At 41.1% G+C, this 23255-nt stretch overlaps 1 protein-coding gene across 3 annotated transcripts in view; it reads left to right on the forward strand.

The window, feature by feature from the left end:
* Positions 1–22384, forward strand: part of LOC144262903 (protein ABHD13) — a 48714-nt gene extending 26330 nt beyond the window's left edge. For 2 of the 3 annotated variants that reach the window (XM_077813326.1, XM_077813336.1), the window contains 6 exons: positions 5358–5810; positions 5919–6024; positions 20156–20212; positions 20496–20608; positions 20701–20851; positions 22014–22384. In XM_077813326.1, coding sequence (XP_077669452.1) covers positions 5436–5810; positions 5919–6024; positions 20156–20212; positions 20496–20608; positions 20701–20851; positions 22014–22126 — 915 coding nt within the window. In that variant the 5' untranslated portion in view covers positions 5358–5435 and the 3' untranslated portion in view covers positions 22127–22384. The remainder of the gene's footprint in view (positions 1–5357; positions 5811–5918; positions 6025–20155; positions 20213–20495; positions 20609–20700; positions 20852–22013) is intronic. The other variant, XM_077813346.1, reaches the window with a different exon arrangement.
* Positions 22385–23255: the final 871 nt, after the last annotated feature.

Raw genomic sequence — 23255 nt, forward strand, 5'->3', positions numbered from 1 at the left:
ACAGGGGTGGGGTAGTGGTAGGGGCACCACCTAGAATAGCATGCAGCTCATCATAGAAGCAGCATGTCTGGGGGTCTGACCCAGAGTGGCTGTTTGCCTCTTTGGATTTTTGGTAGGCTTGCCTGAGCTCCTTAAGTTTCACAGGTCCCTGTTATAGCCTCTGTCCTTCATGCCCTTAGAGATTTTTTTCAAATATTTTGGCATTTTGTCTTTTGGAACGGAGTTCTGATAGCACGGATTTGTCTCCCCATACAGCGATCAGATTCAGTACCTCCCATTCGGTCCATGCTGGAGCTCTTTTGTGATTCTGGGACTGCATGGTCACCTGTGCTGATGACCTTGCCACGCTGGCCAAACAGGAAATGAAATTCAAAAGTTCCCGGTACTTTTCCTGTGTACCTGGCTAGTGCATCTGAGTTGAAAGCACTGGCCAGGGTGGTCACAATGGAGCACTCTGGGATAGCTCCCAGAGGCCAATACCGTCGAATTGCATCTACAATACTCCAAATTCGATCCGGCTATGTCGATTTCAGCGCTAATCCCCTCGTCGGGGAGGAGTACAGAAATCAATTTTAAGAGCCCTTTAAGTTGACAAAAATGGCTTTGTCGTGTGGACAGGTGCAGGGTTAAATTGATCTAACGCTGCTACATTCGACCTAAACTCATAGTGTAGACCAGGGTTAAGCATGCTGCTGCTTAAGTAGGGGCAAGGTGGGTGTGATCTCTTTTCATCGGGAGCTGTTGTATAAGATTGTCTGCAATCAGACAGAGTCTGACTGGCCACTTTGGAAAGGGAGGGGGTTAGAGAAAGAACTTTGAATAATATGTTTGTGAAAATGGAAGCTCTGCTCACTCCTCTATTCTTTGCATTTACCTCTATATGCTCCATGCTGTCTTGTATACTGGGGCATGTTAGCTTGCTTTGTTTTGGGGCATTTAATCAGTTATAGGAAACAGTGCCATTCTCACACTAGTTTGGAAGTATCCGATGTTGACCCAGCGGTTGGTTAGCCATTCTGCACTTTGCATCTGGACATGCACCTATAACATAGACCACAGACTTCGGTGGACAGAGATTCTGCACAGTGTCATCCAAGGATTTGTCCTAACTTTTTTTTAAAACCATGGGATTTTGTTTTAAATTATCTGAATTTATCCCTTGTCCATCTCTCAAATATTTATATTCCTCTGACCTTATTCTTGAGACTTGTAGTTCTATGTGCTTTTATAAAAACTTTTTTGTGAGAAATAATTTTCATTCCTTAAAGAGGAAGAACGCTTTTGTGGTTAGGGCACTGGACTGGAACTCAAGAAATCAAGGGTTCAGTTCCTGACTCAACCACAGATTTCCTGTCGGACCTTGGGCATGTAAATCTGTCTGTACCTCAGTTCCCCATTTGTTTACTGGGGACAATAATACCTAGTAGATTTTTAGGATAGAAGGGCCAATTATCGTAATCTAGTCTGACCTTCTGCGTGACAGAGGCCAAAAAACCCTCACCCTGTCATTTCAGCATCAACCCTGCAACTTCTGTTTGAACTACAGCATATCTCTTAGGGCATGTCTACATTACAGGCTGGATCGATGGGCAGTGATCAATCCAGCGGGGGTCGATTTATCGCATCAAGTCTAGATGCGATAAATCGACTGCCAAGTGCTCTCCCGTCGACTCCGGTACTCCACCAGGGCGAGAGGCGCAGGCAGAGTTGATGGGAGAGCATCAGCCTTCAATTTATGGCAGTGAAGACACCATGGTAAGTAGATCTAAGTACGTTGCAGTTGCGTAACTTAGATTGATTTCCCCCTCCCCGCTGCAGTGTAGACCAGGCCTTAGAAAGAGATCCACTTCAAGTGATGGGGAATCCATCGCATCTCTCGGTGAGTTGTTTCCATAACTAGTTGCCCCCACTGTTAAACATCTGTGCCTTTTTTCTAGTCTGAATTTGTCTAACTTACGCTTCCAACCATTGAATCTCATGTCTTTTTGAATCCATCAGAAATCTCTTCCCAACTGAGGCATTTATAGACCGTGATCAAGTCACATCTTACCCTTCTCTTAGATAAACTAAATAGATTGAGCTATTTTAGCATCTCACTATAAGGCATGTTTTCCAGATCTTGAATCGTTCTTATAGCTCTTTTCTGAACCATTTCCAATTTTTTTTTTAAATTGTGGAACCAGAAGTTGGCACATCATTCCAGTAGTGGTCTTGCTAATGTTTATATACAGCAAGAATACTGCCTTCCTACTATTACTTGATATGCATTGCATATACATTCAAGGATTAATTTGCTCTCTCAGATACAGAATCACATAGGGAGCTCAAGTTCAGTTAGTCATTTGTAAGACTACAATTCTTTCATGGAGGTTGCGGAAGTCACAGATTCTGTGACCTCTGTGACTTCTGCAGCAGCTGGTGCTGGCTGGTCCCAGGGACTACCCGCGCAGTGGTTCCGCTCGGCTGGCCCTGGGGTCTGCCCTGGGGCCAGCCACACCAGCTGTTGCTTGGGCAGCCTTGGGAAGTGCCTGAGCAGTGGTCCCCCTGGCTGCCCCGGGGCCAGTCGCACCAGCCACTGGTCAGGCAGTCCCACGCAGTTGGCTCTGGGGACCGCCGGAACAGCAGCTGGTGTGGCTGGCTCCGGGGAGTGCCCGAGCAGCAGTCCTGGGGGTGCCCTGGGACCTCCCGAGCAGTAGCAGTCCCAGGGCGGCTGGAGCAGTGGCCCAAGGAGCGCCCGGAGGCCATCCAGAGAGCAGTCCCTGGGAGCAGCGTCTGGGGGGTAGTCAACCCCCAGTACTAGAACAGGGGTCCCTTGGAGCAGAGGGGCCCCAGAAGTAGAGATTTAGTTACAGGTATTTTTGGTAAAAGTCACGGACAGATCATGGGCCATGAATTTTTATTTATTGCCTGTGACCTGTCTATGACGTTTTTTATCAAAAATACCTGTGACTAAATCTTAGCCTTAATTATTTGCCATGACCCTTCCTTTTCAGAGTTACTGCTTTCCAGGATATAGCCCCATCTGACCTACATTCTTTGTTCCTACATGATCTTGCATTTATTTGTGTTTTAAAATGCATGTTGTTCAGATGAGCCCACTTTAACAAGTGATCCATATTAGTCTGTATAAATTACCTGAGCCCATCTTAATTTATCACGCTACCAATTTTAGTGTAATTTGGAAACTTTACCAGCAATTATTTTGTTTTCTTCCACATCATTTATAAAAATGGATTATTAGTGAGTCAAGAGCAGATTGCTTTTAAAACTCTGCTAGAAACAACCCCATTGGATGACAATTTCCCATTTACAATTACTTTTTGGGATCTATGTTAACCAATTTTTAATCCATTAATATGATTTTGTATAGTGCTAAATTTATCAGAATGTCATGCAGGATTATGTCAAATGCTTTACAGAAGTCATCACAGTTACTTTTACCATCGAAACTTGTGATCTTACCAAAAATGTTTGTTTGACAAGACCTATTTTGCTAAACCTGTTAATGTCATTGGTTATGCTATTGTCATTTTACTTCGCATATTTGGTCTTTTCTTGACTTTGCATGGCATTGATGTCAGGCTAATCAGCCTAAAGTTTCACAGGTTATCCCATTTACCTTTTTTAAATATTGGCACATTACCTTTTTTTCCGGTCCTCTGGAATTTCCTCAGTGTTTTGCAGATTTGTTAAAAATAAACATTAGTGACTCAGACCTCTTTGTGTGTGCAGTGTAGTATATGTGGTATATGCTGTTATGTATTTGTTAGAGAAGGCAAGGTTGAAAAAGTATACATTGCACTTAGAGTGAGAAGGTGTGAGGTTTATGATGGTCCTTCATTCTTGAAGGAGTTCATTCCACAGTCTGAGACCATCCCCAAGATCCTTGTTCTTGCACAGACAAGTTTTACCCTTGTAGTAGAAAGTTCCATTATTCCTGTTTACTACAGTCCCTATCCTGGAGCATCAGATGATCTCTTAGATGTCATGGGGCCAGACTGTTGAGTGCTTTGAAGATAAGGACTGAGACCTTGAACTTAACTTTTATGGGAAGTCACTGCAGAGAGTGGTGGACACATCTGACATTTTCATGATTGTCTGTGTTGCTGAAGGGATGTACTGCAACATTCTGTTCTAGATGAATTAAGCAAGGGATGGCAAGAGTGTAAATTACAGTAGAACTTCAGTTACATACACCTTGGGAACGGAGGGTGTTCTGAAATATAATTCTGAAATATTCGTAACTCTGAACAAAATGTTATGGATGTTCTTTCAAAAGTTTATAACTGAACATTGACTTAATACAGCCTTGAAACTTTTATGCAGAAGAAAAATGCTGTTTTCCCTTTATGCTTTAGTAGTTTATGTTTAATACAGTACTGTACTGTATTTGCTTTTTTTGGCAGGGGGAAGGGGGGAGCTCTGCTGCTGCCTGATTGCGTATTTCTGGTTCCAAATGAGGTGTGTGGTTGACTGGTCAATTTGTAGTTCTGTAACTCTGAGGTTCTACTGTAGTTAAATTCCCATCACACCCATTTTAAGATTCTGTCAAAAAGTTCAGAGGGATGCAGGGATTAATAGGACCATAGGAAGAGATGAGCCCAAAGCCAAGCAGACAGGTTTACAAAGTAAAATTAAGCAGACAGGTTTAAATTCCATGAATTATCTTTGCCTTCTAAAGTGCATGCATGCTGGAACAAGTTCTTCCTCTTCTTGGAATTCTCCATACACTTCCTTTCTACCATCCTCTTTGTATCAATCCTTGGTTAATCCCACATACAAATGCTTGAACTCTGCAGCAGAATCGGTAAATTTATAAAACAAATTGTAATTAAAAGTCGTTCTCAAATTCTTTGGGAACATCTGGCCCTCCATTGAGCCTGCAACTTCCCACAGTCAGAAAAATGAAATGCTCTGCTACCTGTACTTGGAAAACTTTTTTCTGTTTTTAGGATACTGATAGAAATTCTGTCAGTTCGTGCACTGACATACATTCTGTGTTCTTGAGAACTACTTTATATTTCTATTTTTAGAGACCACTTTATGCGTTAGGTTGTGACAGGATACAGTATTTTGGCAGGAAGCCTTACAGCTCTTCTGCACTGTTACCTAAGATTCAGGATACAAATGGTATCAGATGTTTTAATCATGTCTGGATACAAAGATAACAGGAGATGGTAATGGGCAAGTTGCCATAAAAAGTAAATAGCTGAAAGTGAAATGAGGAAGGTAGATTGAGCAAGCAGCTGAAGAGAGAATAATAATTTGCCAAGATGCAGAGCAGTAAGAAGAAAGCTAAGGGAGCCTGCATCTTAGACACTTACCCTGTACATTAAACTTAATGTTTGTATCAACAGCTCCATATGACAGGAAATGATCTGGGCGTTTTGGTCAGATATTTTGGCTGCCCTTAGTTTCAGCCAGCAACTGGCAAAATGGATTACACCCCAGAGCTGAATGTTCCCTCTGGCTTTAGTAAGGAAAGAGCAGAGATGAAATCCATGGACTGTATGCACATCATCCAACAGAAGGGTACCTCCTCCTCTCCTCCTGCTCTCCCTGGTGCTGGTTTGGGCAGCAAAGGACTCCTCTCGGTCACATTCCTGTGGCTTGCAACGCTCCTGTCCTCTTCTCTTGCAGCAGTGTGTCTTTATCACATTCTCACACTTAAAGCAGAACTAGCCACTCTCCGCAGCGAGCTGATCTACAGAGTCCAGGCAAGAGCTCCGCTACCCCAGCCTCAGGATGCGAGTAAAGAGGGTACCCTATCCTCTTCTTCCTTGCAGTTATCAGAAGCTGCTGCCAGGCAGGTGAGTTGCAGTGGCCTCTGAGACCTGCTCTTTGCTGCTAGGATGAGGAGGGCAGGGATGAGTATTTGGAGCTCCTTTCCCTGCTCTAATCTTGTTTGTCATTGTCAGGAAATCAGGCTGCCTGCTTCTGAGGCAGGTGAAGGTAATGAAAAGAGAGGCTGGAGTGCAAGCAGAAGCAGAGGGAGAAGGTCTGCTCTGCCCAGAGAAGAAATAAGTAAGTGACAAGATGGGTTGAACTGCTGGGAGGAAGATGTGTGGATACTGGAGAGACACAGGGGATGGGGTTGGGAGGTGAGGAAAACAGCAGAGCTTGACTCACATTCTCAACTGGAAGAAACAGCAGCACAACGTCCCCTGTTGTTGTACACCATTATTGTAGAATGAATGGTGTTAACTCTAAACATAACCACCCAAAGGGAATAGTGATCCCCTGCCCAATGCCAACTGTCTGAGCACTGAACTTCTGGCAGGTTTTTAGATATGGATCCCAACCTCCTTCTAATAACTCCAGCATCTCTCTAGAGTGAATCAGACCAGAGCAGTAAATTCACACGACTGAGTCAGATTTTTTTTCTCTTTTTAAATCATAATAAAGTCACTTTTCTGGTAATACTTACCAGTTTCCTCATAAAAGAGAGAAGTGGCGAGACAGCTTCAGAGCTTTGTTTGGGGAAGTCTTAAGTTTTCACAGAGAACAGCTAATTTGTACCTGTCAAAAGAGGCAGAACAAAAAGAATCCAATAGACTAATCCAACAGACTTGCTCAAAATGTTCCCCTTTAAAAAATATAAATGCTTCTGTTGAAAAGGTAGCACGTCAAAAAAAATTTGTCAGAACTTTCTCTCATGGCTTTAAGTCTATTTGAGGCTTCAGAGAAAACTTTTAAAACTCTTTAGAAATCATTTTGCTTGTGTTATAATTTTAACGGACTAGTTTTTCTGTTGATGAAAGACCAACGCTTTATTATTCTCCCAAGTCTACTCATGACTAAGACTACATTTTAGTCACAGGTATTCTTAGTAAAAGTCATGGACAAGTCACAGGCAGTAAACAAAAATTCACGGCCTGTGACCTGTCCATGATTTTTACTAAAAATACCTGTGACTAAAACTTGGACGGAGAGGGTTGCGGGGGGGGAAGGTCTTGGGGAGGATGGTCAGGCCGCAGTGTGCGGCCTGGGATCCCTGCTGGTGTGGGGCGGGGGGGGACGAGGTTGGCGGGGCTGGCAGGGGCTCCCCACCTGGCTCTGCATCCCTGAGGCTCCTAGGCAGTGGAGGGGCACAAGCGCCAGCTGCAGCAGCTCCCATTGGCTAAGAACCACAGCCAATGGGAGCTGCGGAGGTGGGACCTGCAGGTGCAGGCAGCATGCGTCGCGGAGTCTCTCCTGGTCCCTCCGCCGCCTACTAGCTGCAGGGCCATGCCAGTGGGAGCCTCCCATCCTGAGGTAAGTGCCTCCCCTGCTCCCCTAGCCCTGAGCCCCCTCCCACACACCCAAACTGCTGCTGCTGGCCCAGGGGCTGCCCAGCTCAGGCATCCCCTGAGCCAGCACCAGCTGCTGCAGAAATCACAGAGGTCATGGAATCTGTGACCTCCGCGATAGACTCGCAGCCTTACTCATGGCCCATAAAATTAATGGGCATATAAGTGCATGAAGCGCACTAAAGTTGTCCCTATAGATTCAAAAGAGTCAATGTGCTTTTTATTTTAATAAAGACCCAATTTACCTCCTCATATTACACTGATTTAACTAAAGGGGGTTTGTAAATTGATAAAAATCAGTGCAGTCCTCATGTGGACACTCTCTTAAATTAGTTTGACTGGATGTTGATTTAGTTTAATTCAGTAACGGATTTAGTTAAATCAGCAATTTGTGTGTACATCAACCCTGAATCAGTCTTTAAACTATCAGTCAGAGACACATTTTAAGTAAAGTAGATGTTTCAGTTAAATAAACTTCATTTAGTAGGCTAAAGTTCAAGTTACTGTATATTCACTTACTTTCCCCTGAGTCCCCAAAAAGAAAATACTGTATTCATTGAGGACCAAATCCAAAGCCTATTGAATTCAATGGGATTATTACAGCTGACTTAATAGACTTTGGATCAGGCCCTTAGTTTAAAACCCTCAATACAGTACAGAAGCAAATTATCATTACTTTTTCTTTGTATTACCATGGTCCCTAGGAGCCCCAGTCATAGATCAGCATCCCACTGTGCTAGGCTCTGTACAGAACAGAAGGGCAGTCCCTGCCCCAAACATCTTACAATTGAAGTATAAGACACAGACAATAGATGGAGACAGACTGATGGGGAGCACAAGGAAATAATGAGACAGTATTGGTCAGCATGATAGGCAGTGGTCTCAGCACACCAGCAGCCTAACCCTTGTCAAGCCTTTGGTAGGCATTATCGCAAAGGAAAGTTTTAGGAAAAATGTGGAGAATATTGAGGTCTCTTTGTGGAGAATCTCCCAAGCATGAGGGGCAGCATGGGAGAAAAGCAGGAAGGCGCTTGAGCTTGGAGTCTGGCTTTTGGCTGATCAGAGGTGGGAATCGATATTTTGATAACACATACAAAATGAGGGTAGAGTGGAGGTAGGCTGTGAAGGGCCTTTAAAGTGATGTCAGGTCACTTATGTTTGATGCGATTGAGAAAGGGCACCAGTGGAGAGACTTGGTCAAGGCAACAGGCTAGAAAAATGATCTTTGCAGCAGCATTCTGAACGGATATGACCAGGGCAAGATTGCATTTGTCAAGTAATCAAGACACAAGATGATAAGACGAGGTTTTGCAGTGTGGATGGCTAGGAAAGGCTCTCTTAGAGATGTTATGCAGAAAGAATCTACAGTTTGAGAAAACTTAGTGCAGAGCCACTAGAGCCACTGAGCTAACATCTTTGGTTTTGCCTAAATGTTTAGTATTCTTATATTCCTAACACTTAAATACAGTGAAAACACCTATCAGGGTCAGATACCAGCTTTGATAAATGTAATTGGGCTTAGCACTCTGCAGGCTTATTCGGCTTTCTCAGCCATGTGTCTCTGGTGGCTTTTATCAGTCCCTCTTCAAATGTTATCTGGAGAGAGCAATTGTGTTATCCCTACTCTTACTCATCCTCCTCTGAAGTCAAAATTCAGGTTTATTCTTATCAAGGTGTCCCCCAACAATTATCTACAATTTACCAGTCTTCACATCCGGTTTCAGTTAGCTTAAATGAAACAACCTTTGATTGGCATAGTATGAAAAATAGAAAGAATTACATAAAGAGAAAATTGATTTAAAAGAAATTCTACTAAGTCAGTTATCGCTACAAAAGTGTCACTAATGAGGCCCCACAATTTAGGTTACGGAGTACTGGTGAAGTGAGTTGAAAACCTTGTATATTAAAGTCCCTTTGTGGCTCACAGGAATGTCACTATGTCCATTTTTTCAGTCCCAAAGGTCTGCATAGTCTCCAGCAGGAACGTCTTTAAAACAAATAACTTTTAGAGACACATGTCAAAATGAGGGAGAGGCCAAAATGAGAGACAGATCTTCATAATAGAATTGTTCCTCTTCTCTTTTGCATACAATGTTGCAGTGACTCATAGACATTAAGGTCAAAAGGGACCATTATGATCTTCTAGTCTGATGTCCTGCACAATGCAGGTCACAGAATCTTACCCACCCACTCCTGCAATAAACCTCTCACCTATGTCTGAGCTATTGAAGTCCTCAAATCATGGTTTAAAGACTTCAAGGTGCAGAGCATCCTCCAGCAAGTGACCCATGCTGCAGAGGAAGGCGAAAAACCCTTAGGGCCTCTTCCAATCTGCCCTGGAGGAAAATTCCTTCCCAACCCCAAATATGTGATCAGCTGAACCCTGAGCATGATTCACCAGCCAGATACCCAGGAAAGAATTCTCTGTAGTAACTCATATCCCACCCCATATAACATCCCATCACAGTCCATTGGGCCCATTTACCATGAATTGTTAAAGATCAATTAATTGCCAAAATCATGTTATCCTATCATACCATCTCCTCCATAAACTTATCAAGCTTAATCTTAAAGCCAGATAGATCTTTTGCCCCCACTGCTTCCCTTGGAAGGCTGTTTCAGAATTTCACTCCTCTGATGGTTAGAAACCTTCATCTAATTTCAAGTCTAAACTTCCTGATGGCCAGTTAATATCCATTTGTTCTTGTGTCCACGTTGGTACTGAGCTTAAATAATTCCTTTCCCTCCATGGTATTTATCCCTCTGATGTATTTATAGAGAGCAATCATATCTCCCCTCAGCCTTCTTTTGGTTAGGCTAAACAAGCCAAGCTCCTTGAGTCTACTTTCATAAGACAGGTTTTCCATTCCTCGAATCATCCTAGTAGACCCTTCTCTGTACCTGTTCCAGTTTGAATTCATCCTTCTTAAACATGGGAGACTAGAACTGCACACAGTATTCCAGGTGAGGTCTCACCAGTGCCTTGTATAATGGTACTAACACCTCCTTATCTCTACTGGAAATACCTCGCCTGATGCATCCCAAGACTGTATTAGCTTTTTTCATGGCCATATCACATTGGTGGCTCATAGTCATCCTGTGGTCAACCAGTACTCCAAGGTCATCGTCCTCCTCCTCCGTTACTTCCAATTGATGCGCCCCCAGCTTATAACTAAAATTCTTGTTATTAATCCCTAAATGCATGACCTTACACTTCTCACTATTAAATTTCATCCTATTACTGGTTTCAGAGTAGCAGCCGTGTTAGTCTGTATTCGCAAAAAGAAAAGGAGTACTTGTAAACTTATTACTCCAGTTTACAAGGTCATCCAGATCTTCCTGTATGATATCCCGGTCTTCTTTGAATTGGCAATACCTCCCAGCTTCGTGTCATCCGCAAACTTTATTAGCACACTCCCAATTTTTGTCCTGAGGTCAGTAATAAAAAGATTAAATAAGATTGGTCCCAAAACTGATCCCTGAGGAGCTCCACTGATAACCTCCCTCCAGCCTGACAGTTCACCTTTCAGTATGACCCGCAGTAGTCTCCCCTTTAACCAATTCCTTATCCACCTTCCAATTTTCATATTGATCCCCATCTTTTCCAATTTAACTAATAATTCCCCATGTGGCACTGTATGAACGCCTGACTGAAATCTAGATCCACTGCGTTTCTTTGTCTAAAAAATCTCTTACTTTCTCAAAGAAGGAGATCAGGTTGGTTTGGCACGCTCTACCTTTTGTAAAACCATGTTGTATTTTGTCCCATTTACCATTGACCTCAAATGTTCTTAACTACTTTCTCCTTCAAAATTTTTTCCAAGACCTTGCATACTACAGATGTCAAACTAACAGGGCTGTAGTTACCCGGATCACCTTTTTTCCCCTTTCTTAAAAATAGGAACTGTTATGCAATTCTCCAATCATGCTGTACAACCCCTGAGTTTACAGATTCATTAAAAATTCTTGCTAATGGGCTTGTAATTTCATGTGCCAATTCCTTTAATATTCTTATACCAGTGTTCACTACGAAACTGTATGTCCCTGGATCAAACTTTCTGGCCCAGTGAGGTTCACAAACAGTGAAGATAGTGTGCAGATAGGGCTGGAGTAACCAGGAAGGATGGTGGTGTTCATGGTGCTGAATCCTCTCACATTTAGTCATGGAAATGGTTGTCACTGCAGATTCAGTCTTGAAGTCCTCACACTTTCTAGGCGCTGAATGATCCTACAGATTCTGTTTAATTCATTTTGAAGTCATGAGCTTAAGGTTAAGCGTGTGCTTAAGTGCTTTGCTAATTCAAGGCCTCAGAGAGCAACTTATTCATAAAGTATCTTTATGACTATTTTAGTTCTGATGGTCTCACGTGTTAAGAGTTAAAGTATGAGGTTATTGACCATAGTTCACAGATAACTACATTGGTTTAATAAAAAATTAATAATCGATAGAAAATGTCATCTAAAATATTATTGTTGGCATCTCTCTTCGTTAGGTAAAAGACAGTATTTTAAGTTTAATTAAATATGAAGAATCTAGTTTTGATAATGATGTTAAATATTTTATTCAAACTTAGTTTTCTTTTATATCTTAAATTAATAAAAAAAATGCCTGAAATATATGTACCATCATTCATCCCATATACCCAATCCAGAAGCTGTTGCCTGTATGGAACTCCTGCTTAATACTCTTCTTTTCATTTGCTGGGAGTTCTGCATGTAAAAATGGCCACATAGTAGGGTTTTGATTAGCATGAAGTGTGAAACAAAAATAAACACATCACAATTATGGTCTTTTTAAAGTTTATTTTGGAGGATACTATTATATTTTTATCATATATAATCATTGGTGCTAGAACAATATGTACCTTTGAAAGTTAAAGCCCAAGAAGATGGGAAAGAGATGGTTTCTATCAACAATTCCAAATATAGCGGTATGCTTATCCCTCAAAGTCAGAACTTTTGCTGCACTGAGTGGGAGTTAATAGACTATTGCCAGGAGTACATATAATGAACACCCAGGCAGACAAATCATCAAACCATTCATGACAGGACTTTTCTTTCTTTTTTATTGTTAAAGAAAGAAAGATACTCATTGCTCTGACAGAGGAAAATATAGCGTCTTCAGCACAATTGAAACTAGCCCCATATTAAACACCATGGTTACATTTGTTCATTTTGTGCCAACATGTTTTATGCCGGAGATCTGTGCAAAGTGATGTCCAGGAACAAGAAGGTGGTTTTTGGTTATCTGAGCCAAATTATTAGTCTCTGTGTGTGCCAAAGTTTCATTCACATGTACTCTATGGGCCTGACTCTGATCTCATTTCCACCAGTGCAACTCAAGAATAACTTTGATGCCAGAGAAAAATAAGGGCTATTAGAATCAAGCCCTTGTCAATTTAAGCTTTGGTAAAGTTTTTTTGTGGTTATTCCATGAATTAACAGCAAATATTTACTGTGGTGTACTGAGAAGTCACAAAGCACCTGCTTCAGTTTCCCTAACAAAAGGCTTGGGACTCCCTTTAACCACAGAAAATTCCCACATAATTCAAACATCAGTGCAATAGCCTAATCTGGCATACAAGACAGCAAATTCACACCCGCAACTGGCAAGATCCTTTTTGGCAGATGCCCGTGTCCCATCTAAATAATTAACAACATGCAAACTTCAATGTTAGCTATAGGAAGCTATCATCTTTTGTCTGTTTCTTCTAGCTATTCCAGGCTTGCCAGAAGAAAGAGAGGTGGAAATGGATGTGGTTTAATTAGTCCACAACTGTATTCATATAAAATATCTGGGTGTACTTGGCAATAAATTGTACAGTTCAGGTTGTCGTCGTTGCTTAATCATTTCCACATAATGCTCATCCTGGTCCCAGCCATCCCATAGCTGGGACCTTGCCACCCTTTGCTTGTAGAGGTAAAAGGGAGCTATGAAAGGAGGGGGTTGGCTCCCCACTGTACCAGACACAGGAGCCCTAACCACACTCTCTCAGATCTCTTTAGGAATTCCTTTTTCCAGTCCTTTTCCAATCCATCATGTCTGACAATCATATCCCTTCTATAACGACGCCCTGCACTGGACATCTGCTAAGAGTCTTGTGTGCTAAGTTGTAACGTTATAACTAAGGCTACAATTTAGTCATGGGTATTTTTAATACAAGTCATGGACAGCACAGGTCATGGGCAATCAACAAAAATTCATGATCCATAACCTGTCCATGACTTGTACTATAAATACCCCTGACTAAATCTTAGCTGTGGGGCCGCTGGTCTTTGGGGGGACGACGCGGGTCCAGCAGCAGCAGCTGCTGGGAGTCGCCCCCCACCGCTGCTCTAGCTGCCCCCAGGACCACAGCCAGGGAGCAGTGACTGGCTCCGGGGCAGCTTCAGCAGCGGCAGGTGTGGCTGTCCCCAGGGCCAGCTGGTCAGGCGGCCCTGGGAACGGCCACAATGCCTGCAGCAGAAGTCATGGAGGTCAAGAGAAGTCACGGAATCCATGACTTCTGCAACCTCCAGGACAGACACAGAGCCCAAATTATAACCTAACCCTCCTGCCGTTCCCCACTGGTTTCCAGAACTGTTGTGGGGAAAATGAAAAAAACCCACCCTGCCTTGGCCAATCTTTCCTTGCCATTCCTCAAGGGGGAAAAAAGAGTGACTAGCATAATGCCCCCAGTAGGTCATGAGGATACCCAGTGTTTTTGCAAATGGAATGGAAAGATGGGTGCAGTTCTCAAGAAGTTCTACTTCTGGTCTGGAAAAGAAAAAAATGTTTGTTTTATGTTTCTGCTGACAGCAATGTAAGTCAAAGAGGAAGCAACCCGTCCTCGACCAAATGGCATGAAGAGATTTAATCCAGGACATGCAGTTTAGCATGAAGGATCCAATTTACTGCCTGGATGAATCAATACTATGCATATTATGTGAAATACTGGAAACTCAAAAATAGTTACACTAAGTAAACTCTTCCTTATAAAAGAGACACATTCTATTATGTGAATTTAATACGTATATACTTATTATGTGGAACATAACACAGTAATGGTCAATCTATTAATATCAAGATATTGCAACAAATACTTTGGGGATATATGTTAGATCTGAGTCACATCCCCTAAATACGACTAACCTGTCCTTACACAGGAATTAGGCTGTCTTTACTAGTTTATGTATCTGAAGTATTTATAGTACTGAGTGCCAGATAAACCAGTCTTAAAAATGCACAATTGAATTATATAGGGATATTTCATCTTTCCCTTCTATGGATGAAAAATAAAGCAAGCAGCTCCTGGAAGAAAAATGGGATAGAAACAAACAAAACCCCACTTCATATAGAATTATACAGTACTCAAGCATGTTTCAGAAAGTCCATGGAGAATATATGAGGGCCATGAAAGAAAGAAGGGATGTATGGAAATCCTTTTAGCAAGCATTTCTCTAAAGATACTTAGGGGACTAATGCCAATATTTTCAAACTTGGGTACCCTAAGGCATGCCTAAATTGTGTGCCTAATGCCATATGTAAGCACCTACATAAGTAGTCTGTTTTTCAAAGTTACTGAACTCTGCCAACTTTATTTGGTGTCAATGGGACTTGTTAGTTTGGCACCTCAGGCCACTTTTAATTACCACCATAATCCATACGTATGTACCTAACTTTAGGCACCCACATTTGAAAATTTCTTCAAGAATTAATATACTGGAAGGTTGGTCCCATCTTATTAGGACATGGGTAACTATGCAAATAGGATTTTATAAAACCAGCGTGGGAGGGGATATGATAATATCAATATGAAGTCTCTGATCATGCACAGATGTATACATAAGCCCAGTCTGCAGTCTCATGTGTAAGAAACAGGTTGCTAGAGCAGCAGCTTGTACTAGACTCACAGGACAGTCCTTCCTAGTATTTTGGAAAATAAGCATGCATTGCTCAGATAGGTAGGCCACATCCCTTTAAGTGTTGTCTGTGGTTTGTTACACCTGGAGTCTCTAAATTCAGAAGTATCCGTTTAGCTCAGGGAAGAGAAATTACATTCTGAAACTTGGTTTCTATCATTTTTTCCCCTGGAGGTGTAAAAGTTAGAAAAACTTGTCTTCTAAGAAGAGCAGTTCTTTTCTGTATGAGGTCCCAGGAGATTATGCAAGTTTTGAATACTCCAAATGCAATGCATACTGTCATCATGATGATGTTTTAATCTTCTTTCTTCAGTTGTTATAATACGTTTTTAGATGATCTTAAACAACTTTCAGAGTAGCAGCCATGTTAGTCTGTATCCGCGAAAAGAAAAGGAGGATTTGTGGCACCTTAAAGATTAACAAATTTATTTGAGCATAAGCTTTCATCAGCTACAGCTCACTTCATCGGATGCATTCAGTGGAAAATACAGTGGGGAGATTTATATACACAGAGAACATGAAACAATGGGTGTTACCGTACACACTGTAACAAGAGTGATCAGGTAAGGTAAGCTATTACCAGCGGGGGGGGGGGGGGACCTTTTGTAGTGATAATCAAGGTGGGCCATTTCCAGCAGTTGACAAGAACGTCTGAGGAACAGTGTGTGTGTGTGGGGGGGGGGGGGGAATAAACATGGGGAAATAGTTTTACTTTGTGTAATGACACATCCACTCCCAGTCTTTATTCAAGCCTAAGTTAATTGTATCCAGTTTGCAAATTAATTCCAATTCAGCAGTCTCTCCTTGGAGTCTGTTTTTGAAGTTTTTTTGTTGAAGAATTGCCACTTTTAGGTCTGTAATCTAGTGACCAAAGAGACTGAAGCGTTCTTCAACTGGTTTTTGAATGTTATAATTCTTGACGTCTTATTTGTGTCCATTTATTCTTTTATGTAGAGACTGTCCAGTTTGGCCAATGTACATGGCAGAGGGGCATTGCTGGCACATGATGGCATATATCACATTGGTAGATGTGCAGGTGAACGAGCCTCTGATAGTGTGGCTGATGTGATTAGGCCCTATGATGGTGTCCCCTGAATAGATATGTGGACACAGTTGGCAACGGGCTTTGTTGCAAGGATAGGTTCCTGGGTTAGTGGTTCTGTTGTGTAGTGTGTGGTTGCAAGTGAGTATTTGCTTCAGGTTAGGGGGCTGTCTGTAAGCAAGGACTGGCCTGTCTCCCAAGATCTGTGAGAGTGATGGGTCGTCCTTCAGGATAGGTTGTAGATCCTTGATGATACGCTGGAGAGGTTTTAGTTGGGGGCTGAAGGTGATGGCTAGTGGCGTTCTGTTATTTCCTTTGTTGGGCCTGTCCTGTAGTAGGTAACTTCTGGCTCTGTCAGTCTGCTTCTTCACTTCAGCAGGTGGGTACTGTAGTTGTAAAAATGCTTGATAAAGATCTTGTAGGTGTTTGTCTCTGTCTGAGGGGTTGGAGCAAATGCAGTTGTATCGTAGAGCTTGGCTGCAGACAATGTTTTGTGTGGTGTGGTCTGGATGAAAGCTGGAGGCATGTAGGTAGGAATAGCGGTCAGTAGGTTTCCGGTATAGGGTGGTGTTTATGTGACCATCGCTTATTAGCACTGTAGTGTCTAGGAAGTGGATCTCTTGTGTGGACTGGTCCAGGCTGAGGTTGATGGTGGGATGGAAATCGTTGAAATCATGGTGGAATTCCTCAAGGGCTTCTTTTCCATGGGTCCAGATGATGAAGATGTCATCAATACAGCGCAAGTAGAGTACGGGCATTAGGGGACGAGAGCTGAGGAAGCGTTGTTCTAAGTCAGCCATAAAAATGTTGGCATACTGTGGGGCCATGCGGGTACCCATAGCAGTGCCACTGATTTGAAGGTATACATTGTCCCCAAATGTGAAATAGTCATGGGTGACGACAAAGTTCAGCCACCAGGTTTGCCGTGACATTATAGGGGATACTGTTCCTGATGGCTTGTAGTCCATCTGTGTGTGGAATGTTGGTGTAGAGGGCTTCTACATCCATAGTGGCCAGGATGGTGTTTTCAGGAAGATCACCGATGGATTGTAGTTTCCTCAGGAAGTCAGTGGTGTCTCGAAGATAGCTGGGAGTGCTGGTAGCGTAGGGCCTGAGGAGGGAGTCTATATAGCCAGACAATCCCGCTGTCAGGGTGCCAATGCCTGAGGTGATGCGGCGTCCAGGATTTCCAGGTTTATGGATCTTGGGTAGCAGATAGAATACCCCTGGTCGGGGTTCCAGGGGTGTGTCTGTGCGGATTTGTTCTTGTGCTTTTTCAGAGAGTTTCTTGAGCAAATGGTGTAGTATCTCTTGGTAACCCTCAGTGGGATCAGAGGGTAATGGCTTGTAGAAAGTGGTGTTGGAGAGCTATGGGTACCCACATGGCCCCACGGTATGCCAACATTTTTATTGCTTAAACAACTTTATACACACAGATCCTTTTCTTTTTGCTTAAACAACTTTATACACATTGTAATATTATTAATTATTATTATATTTATCATTTATTATTAGAGAAGGGCTTGGCCCAGAAAGTTAGAACTCAGATCTGAATTTACACAGAGTCTAGGGTGTTCAGAAAAGGGTTTGGGTGTTTTGATTCATTCCAATGCATTATTCTTAATAGTTCCACACACAAATACAGAATTAACAAATAGTATGTGTTTGGCATTGTAGTCTGAGTAAGTCATGGTTCCTTCTTGAAATAGATTGACTATCAGAACTAATGTTTTGCTGAGGAACCATACCGATTCCCCAGAGAAAATAGTTTTCTTCCTTATTTCCTATTTAACAAGCAGTAATCTTACTCCCGATGGCCCTGATTCAGCAAAGTACTTAAAGATGTGGCTAGTCCCATTGAAGATAACAAAGCAAAGTATTTTGCTGAATCGGGGCCTGTTGCTCCTGAATTTTGAACAAGTTTAAAAAAATTGTTGCTGTTGGTAGTTCTGAACTAGACTTTGGTTTCTTGGACACTGCTGTGCTTTAATTTGTGGTTTTAAATAAGACGTTTAATTTGCCAGTTAGCATTTGCTCTAGCACCAGCGAACAAAACTACATCATCTTTTGTCCCCTCCTTATACAAAGTAAAGGATTATATTCCAAGGACTATAATCAGTGCCATCTAGAGACACAAAAAGATTAGACAAACAGATGGTTTTCTTTAGTAGTTATAATTAGGAATACGTTGTGTGGTAATAGACATGGTACTTGTACTTTTTATGAAAAAGTTTCTCAGATGATATCAGACCTTTAGGATATTACTGCTTTAATAATTATTAGCAGTGCCTGGAATGATGAGTAGTTTTGCGATGTGGTTGTAATAAAAATACCAGGCCATATCTTCAGCAGGTGCCAATAAGCATGGTTTAATTGAAGTCAATGGAGTTAGGCTGATTCATGTCAGCTGAGTATCTGGCCCAGTGTAGTTTAGTAAAAAAGAAATGTTATAAAAATCACCAGAAGTAGCAGTGATAGGCCCACGACCACACATCTGACACCAGATCTCTTCTCATTCTTTTAAAAGAAAATTACATATGCAAAAGGGATTGATTTTTCTGAAGGCCGGAAAGAAATTTTCAGTGTAGTCTACTGCACAGCTTGGGAGCCAGTAAATAGTTACTATGGCTCAGTCATAAGGAACACAGGTCTTAACATTAGTTTAAAAAAAAAAATAGAACTGCTTGTGGAGCAGTATGAGTAAGGGTGGCAGAATTTGCCCACAGAGTTTATCTGCTTCAGGGAAGTGAGATTCAACAAATTAGGATTTTCTTCTCTTCGTTTCTGATAAATTACTCAGTTAGCACGTTCATCCACTTTCTGGACAGTACTGAAGACATTTTTTATTTAACACTTTCATCCTTTGAAGTAGCAGTAAAGCATAAGGCTTAACTGAGAGCAGTGCTTAGTGAATGCAATTTTATAGGCTCCTTTATTATGATTCCTGGCACTTATCTGTGGCAAATTTTTTTTTATGGTGCCTTAAATTGTATTTAGCTGTGATCCAACACTTTAAAATACCACAATACCAGCATCCGACACAGTGGGTATTCACCCACGAAAGCTCATGCTCCAATACGTCCGTTAGTCTATAAGGTGTCACAGGACTCTTTGCCGCTTTTACAGATCCAGACTAACACGACTACCCCTCTGACACTTGACACAATATTTCTTATTTTTCTATAACTAAATGTGTATCCTGTATTTCTATCCAATGCATGCAATGTCAAAGCTTTAAAGCAATGGATGAGTTTTGACAAGTACTAAAAGCTTTATAGCTGTAATTGCAAAAATTTCTCTTACAAACATTGTATCAGCACTTTCTTGATTGGGCAATTTCACTACAGTCCTATTGTTTTGGAACATGGGGAAGTCTTACTCTTTTAGGGATGTTATATGAAATGAATTCTTATTCACACTTGGCATTTTCTTTTGATATTATGTGAAACTAAAGAACTCCTGCAAATACTACAAAAAATATCTTTTGGAAGCCTGACATCCATCACAACTGAGAATTGTCTGGTGGGGTTTCAGTTAGAAATGTAACTAAACTAATGGAGCCAATAGCATCTAACTCATCTGACTTAACACGAGATTGTTCAAGTATACTAGGAACCCAGATGAAAGCCCAGTGTTTTATCATAGTATTCAAGGTTGGCTGCATGATCTCTGAATTTCTCCAGGACCCTTTAATGTGAAAATCTGATGGCTGTTCTGCACATCTGACAAGTACCTGCCACAAGAAGCAATGGGAGATCCTGCTTTCACATAGTGAGAATAAGAGTATTTCCCTCATGAGTATGCTTCGTCACTTTTTTTACCCTCCCAAGATCTTAAACCATTCTCTTAATTACTTCCTCTCATTTGTTTTCTTTCATTACAAAAGGAGTCTTGTTTTAATTTTTTTATTTTTTCTTTTCAGTGCTACAGGCCTGTCTGCAATTGATTGCTGATAGCAAAAGTAACATCCAGCAAAAAGGTAACCATGCCTTCCATGTAGTCACATATTTTCTACTCAAGCTCCAGGCGTTATAACTAACAAGCAGTATTCTGATTAATACAATGCCAGTTACAAAAAATAATGAAAATTTTGGATCTGGATAATTCTCGCAAATCTCCCCATTTAAATTGGAAAATCCCCCTCTCTAAACTCTGCTATTTTTCAAGAGGTCAGCACTGTTGATTTTTGACCAAAGGAAACTAGAAGGAACTAACTAATTTTGATTTTTATCTTACCAGAAATTATTCTCTCTCTCTTCTAGATGACTCAAGCATTGTTCCATGGCTTCTTAGCTTTAAAAGAGGAACAGCTCTGGAAGAGCAAGGAAATAAAATATTGGTCAAAGAAGCAGGTTACTTTTTCATATATGGTCAGGTAAGAATATTCATTTCACTTTAATATTGGACTTAGGGTGCTTAACTACTTCACAGTGTATGTCTGAAGTTTGTTTCTTTTTTATTCTTCAGGTTTTATATACAGATACAACATTTGCTATGGGACATCTAATTCAAAGGAAAAAGGCTCGTGTATTTGGTGATGATCTCAGTTTGGTGACATTATTTCGTTGTATCCAAAACATGCCTCATTCTTATCCTAATAATTCTTGCTATACCGCTGGTAAATATCTGAGTTTTTACCCTTCTTTATTTATAGAAAAGCTGTACCAAATGAAATTTGTGGTGATATAGGATTACATATAGTGAAAATGTAATGGGTTCAGAAATCACCTTGCCAGTGAAAGTATGGCATACTTTGGTTTATGTGCAATTAACAATATATTATGATTGAAATTCCATAAAGAGTCCAATTTTCATACTTCGATGCCCAAATCTGTATTTACTGTAGATACAATAGCCATTTTATGGCTCTGTGTTCTGCCTTAGTCAACCAAATATGGATTTAAGCATCTTTAGGATGAAGCAGTCAGTATCAGCCTAACTCTCTGCTCCTAATAAAGATTACTGGAGTCTCATCATTGACTTAAGTCCAAACAGAGTTAGGCCAATGTGGAGCGTGTTTGACAGTCCCATCAGAAATGTTGCATGCAAGTAAATCAAGATATGCACACCAAGACAAAAATAATACTTTTATATTAGCAGAGCTCCAGCAGTCTGCTGTAAACACTTGTGTGTTATACTAACCCCTGTGCAAGGTTTAAAGAGCCATTGTTGCAGCCTGTCAGACTATATTGTACCAAACCACTTTTAATGGCTTTTACTTCTCTAGACTTCTTTTCCCATCATTGTTGTTTAGCAAGCTCTCTCTATGGATGTTTTCTTCTGTACCCAAGTGCCTGATATATTCACTGATGCCAGAGTTCATTGTATATGGCATCACCACAATAAAAGTTGTTCTGAGAGACAGACACTGGATTGTCCCATTGCTAAATGACGCATGTAGCAGGGAGCTAATTAGAAAGGAAAAATTCTTTGCATATAAATATTGTAGTAATCACCAATTGGAGGACAAGAAATACATGACTAATACAAGGCCATTTATTATGTTTATGGTAACTTTGCTGAAGTGTGGCAATAGTTCTTTAAGAACAGAATGTAATCATTATGGAATGACATTCAAATGTAAGGTCAAAATCATAGGTTAATTTAAATGTGAGCTTTGCCTGAGCAAAGATTGCAATATTGGTTCCAATATATATATATATATTTTTTATTGCAAATAATGTGTGTTTAGGTAATACAAAAGACTCTCTGAATGCAATCTATTAAGATACTACCACATGTAAAATACCTATCTAAAGATATTCCAAATTCTTTTCCAGGCATTGCAAAATTAGAAGAAGGGGATGAACTTCAACTTACAATACCACGGAGAAGGGCCAAAATATCATTGGATGGAGATGGCACTTTTTTTGGTGCAGTTCAACTCCTGTGATACTCTACACTTTAACATTAGGCTTATCTCTGTTCTCTTTTTTGTTTTTATGTAATTGAAAAAAATGGAAATATAGTGAAGCAGTCAATTCAGTCTGTTTTTTTTTTTTTTTTTAGCCCTTTTCTTCAGTCTGATGAGCCAGCCCAAAACAGGAAACCCAGCAGACATACTTCTGATGTGACTGTCATGTGAATTACCAGAAATATAGGTTATTTTAGGCAATAGAGGAATAAAAATACCAATGGCTATACAGACATATTTTACAGCTTTGAAACAACTTCTTGTCCATGAGACATTACTCAGGGCCTCGATACTGCAGAGTGTGACCCAAAATATCTCAAGTGTAATGAGGACCATTGTGATTAGTAAATCATTATCCAGGAGGTACTGAAGTAACATAAACAAGTCAACGTAAACACTGCTCACATTCATATTAAATTTCACAAATGTTTTATTGTTAAAGCAGCAAAGAATGAGAGAATCACCAAAGAGTAGAACCCTCAACATACATATTAATGTACAGTATATGAGAAATTGCTAAATAATCTGCATGCAACTATGAAAGTGAAAAATGTACAGCAATTGTCAGCCCGGTTTTTAGCATTGACTGTGAACTTTTGGAGGAAATTGAAATCAGATGAGGAAATAGGTGTCGTAGGGAAGACTGACCGTGGGGTGGGGGAGCAAGGACATGGGATTGGGAGAAGAAATCCAGAGGGGTGAGACTAGGACTTGCTGAGGAAGGAGACTGGGACTGGGATAAGAAGCCTGAGTGGACACTAGGACTGCTTAGGAGAGGAAAATGGGACATCAGGAAGACAAGTGTGGGGAAAAGATAGGACAGAGACAGTCTGGAGGGAATACGGGCAGAATTGTCTTTCCTCCAGACCCCAAATAGAACCCAAGATACCTGAATTTCACCATTCCTCTGCTGTCTATGAAACCCGTGTCACAGAATCTGCATTGGGTGACAGATGAGAGTGCCAATCTCAGGTCAGACTGTCAAGAAAACAGGGCAGACATATCCAAACTGGTGCTATATTCTATAATTAGATTTCACCAAACCAGCAACAAATGTGTGCACTTTGATCACTGCACTAGTTTACCATGGAGCCACAGCCAGTTGCCT

This window comes from Eretmochelys imbricata, chromosome 1 (assembly GCF_965152235.1).
Source record: "Eretmochelys imbricata isolate rEreImb1 chromosome 1, rEreImb1.hap1, whole genome shotgun sequence".
In the NCBI taxonomy this organism is placed as follows: domain Eukaryota; kingdom Metazoa; phylum Chordata; order Testudines; family Cheloniidae; genus Eretmochelys; species Eretmochelys imbricata.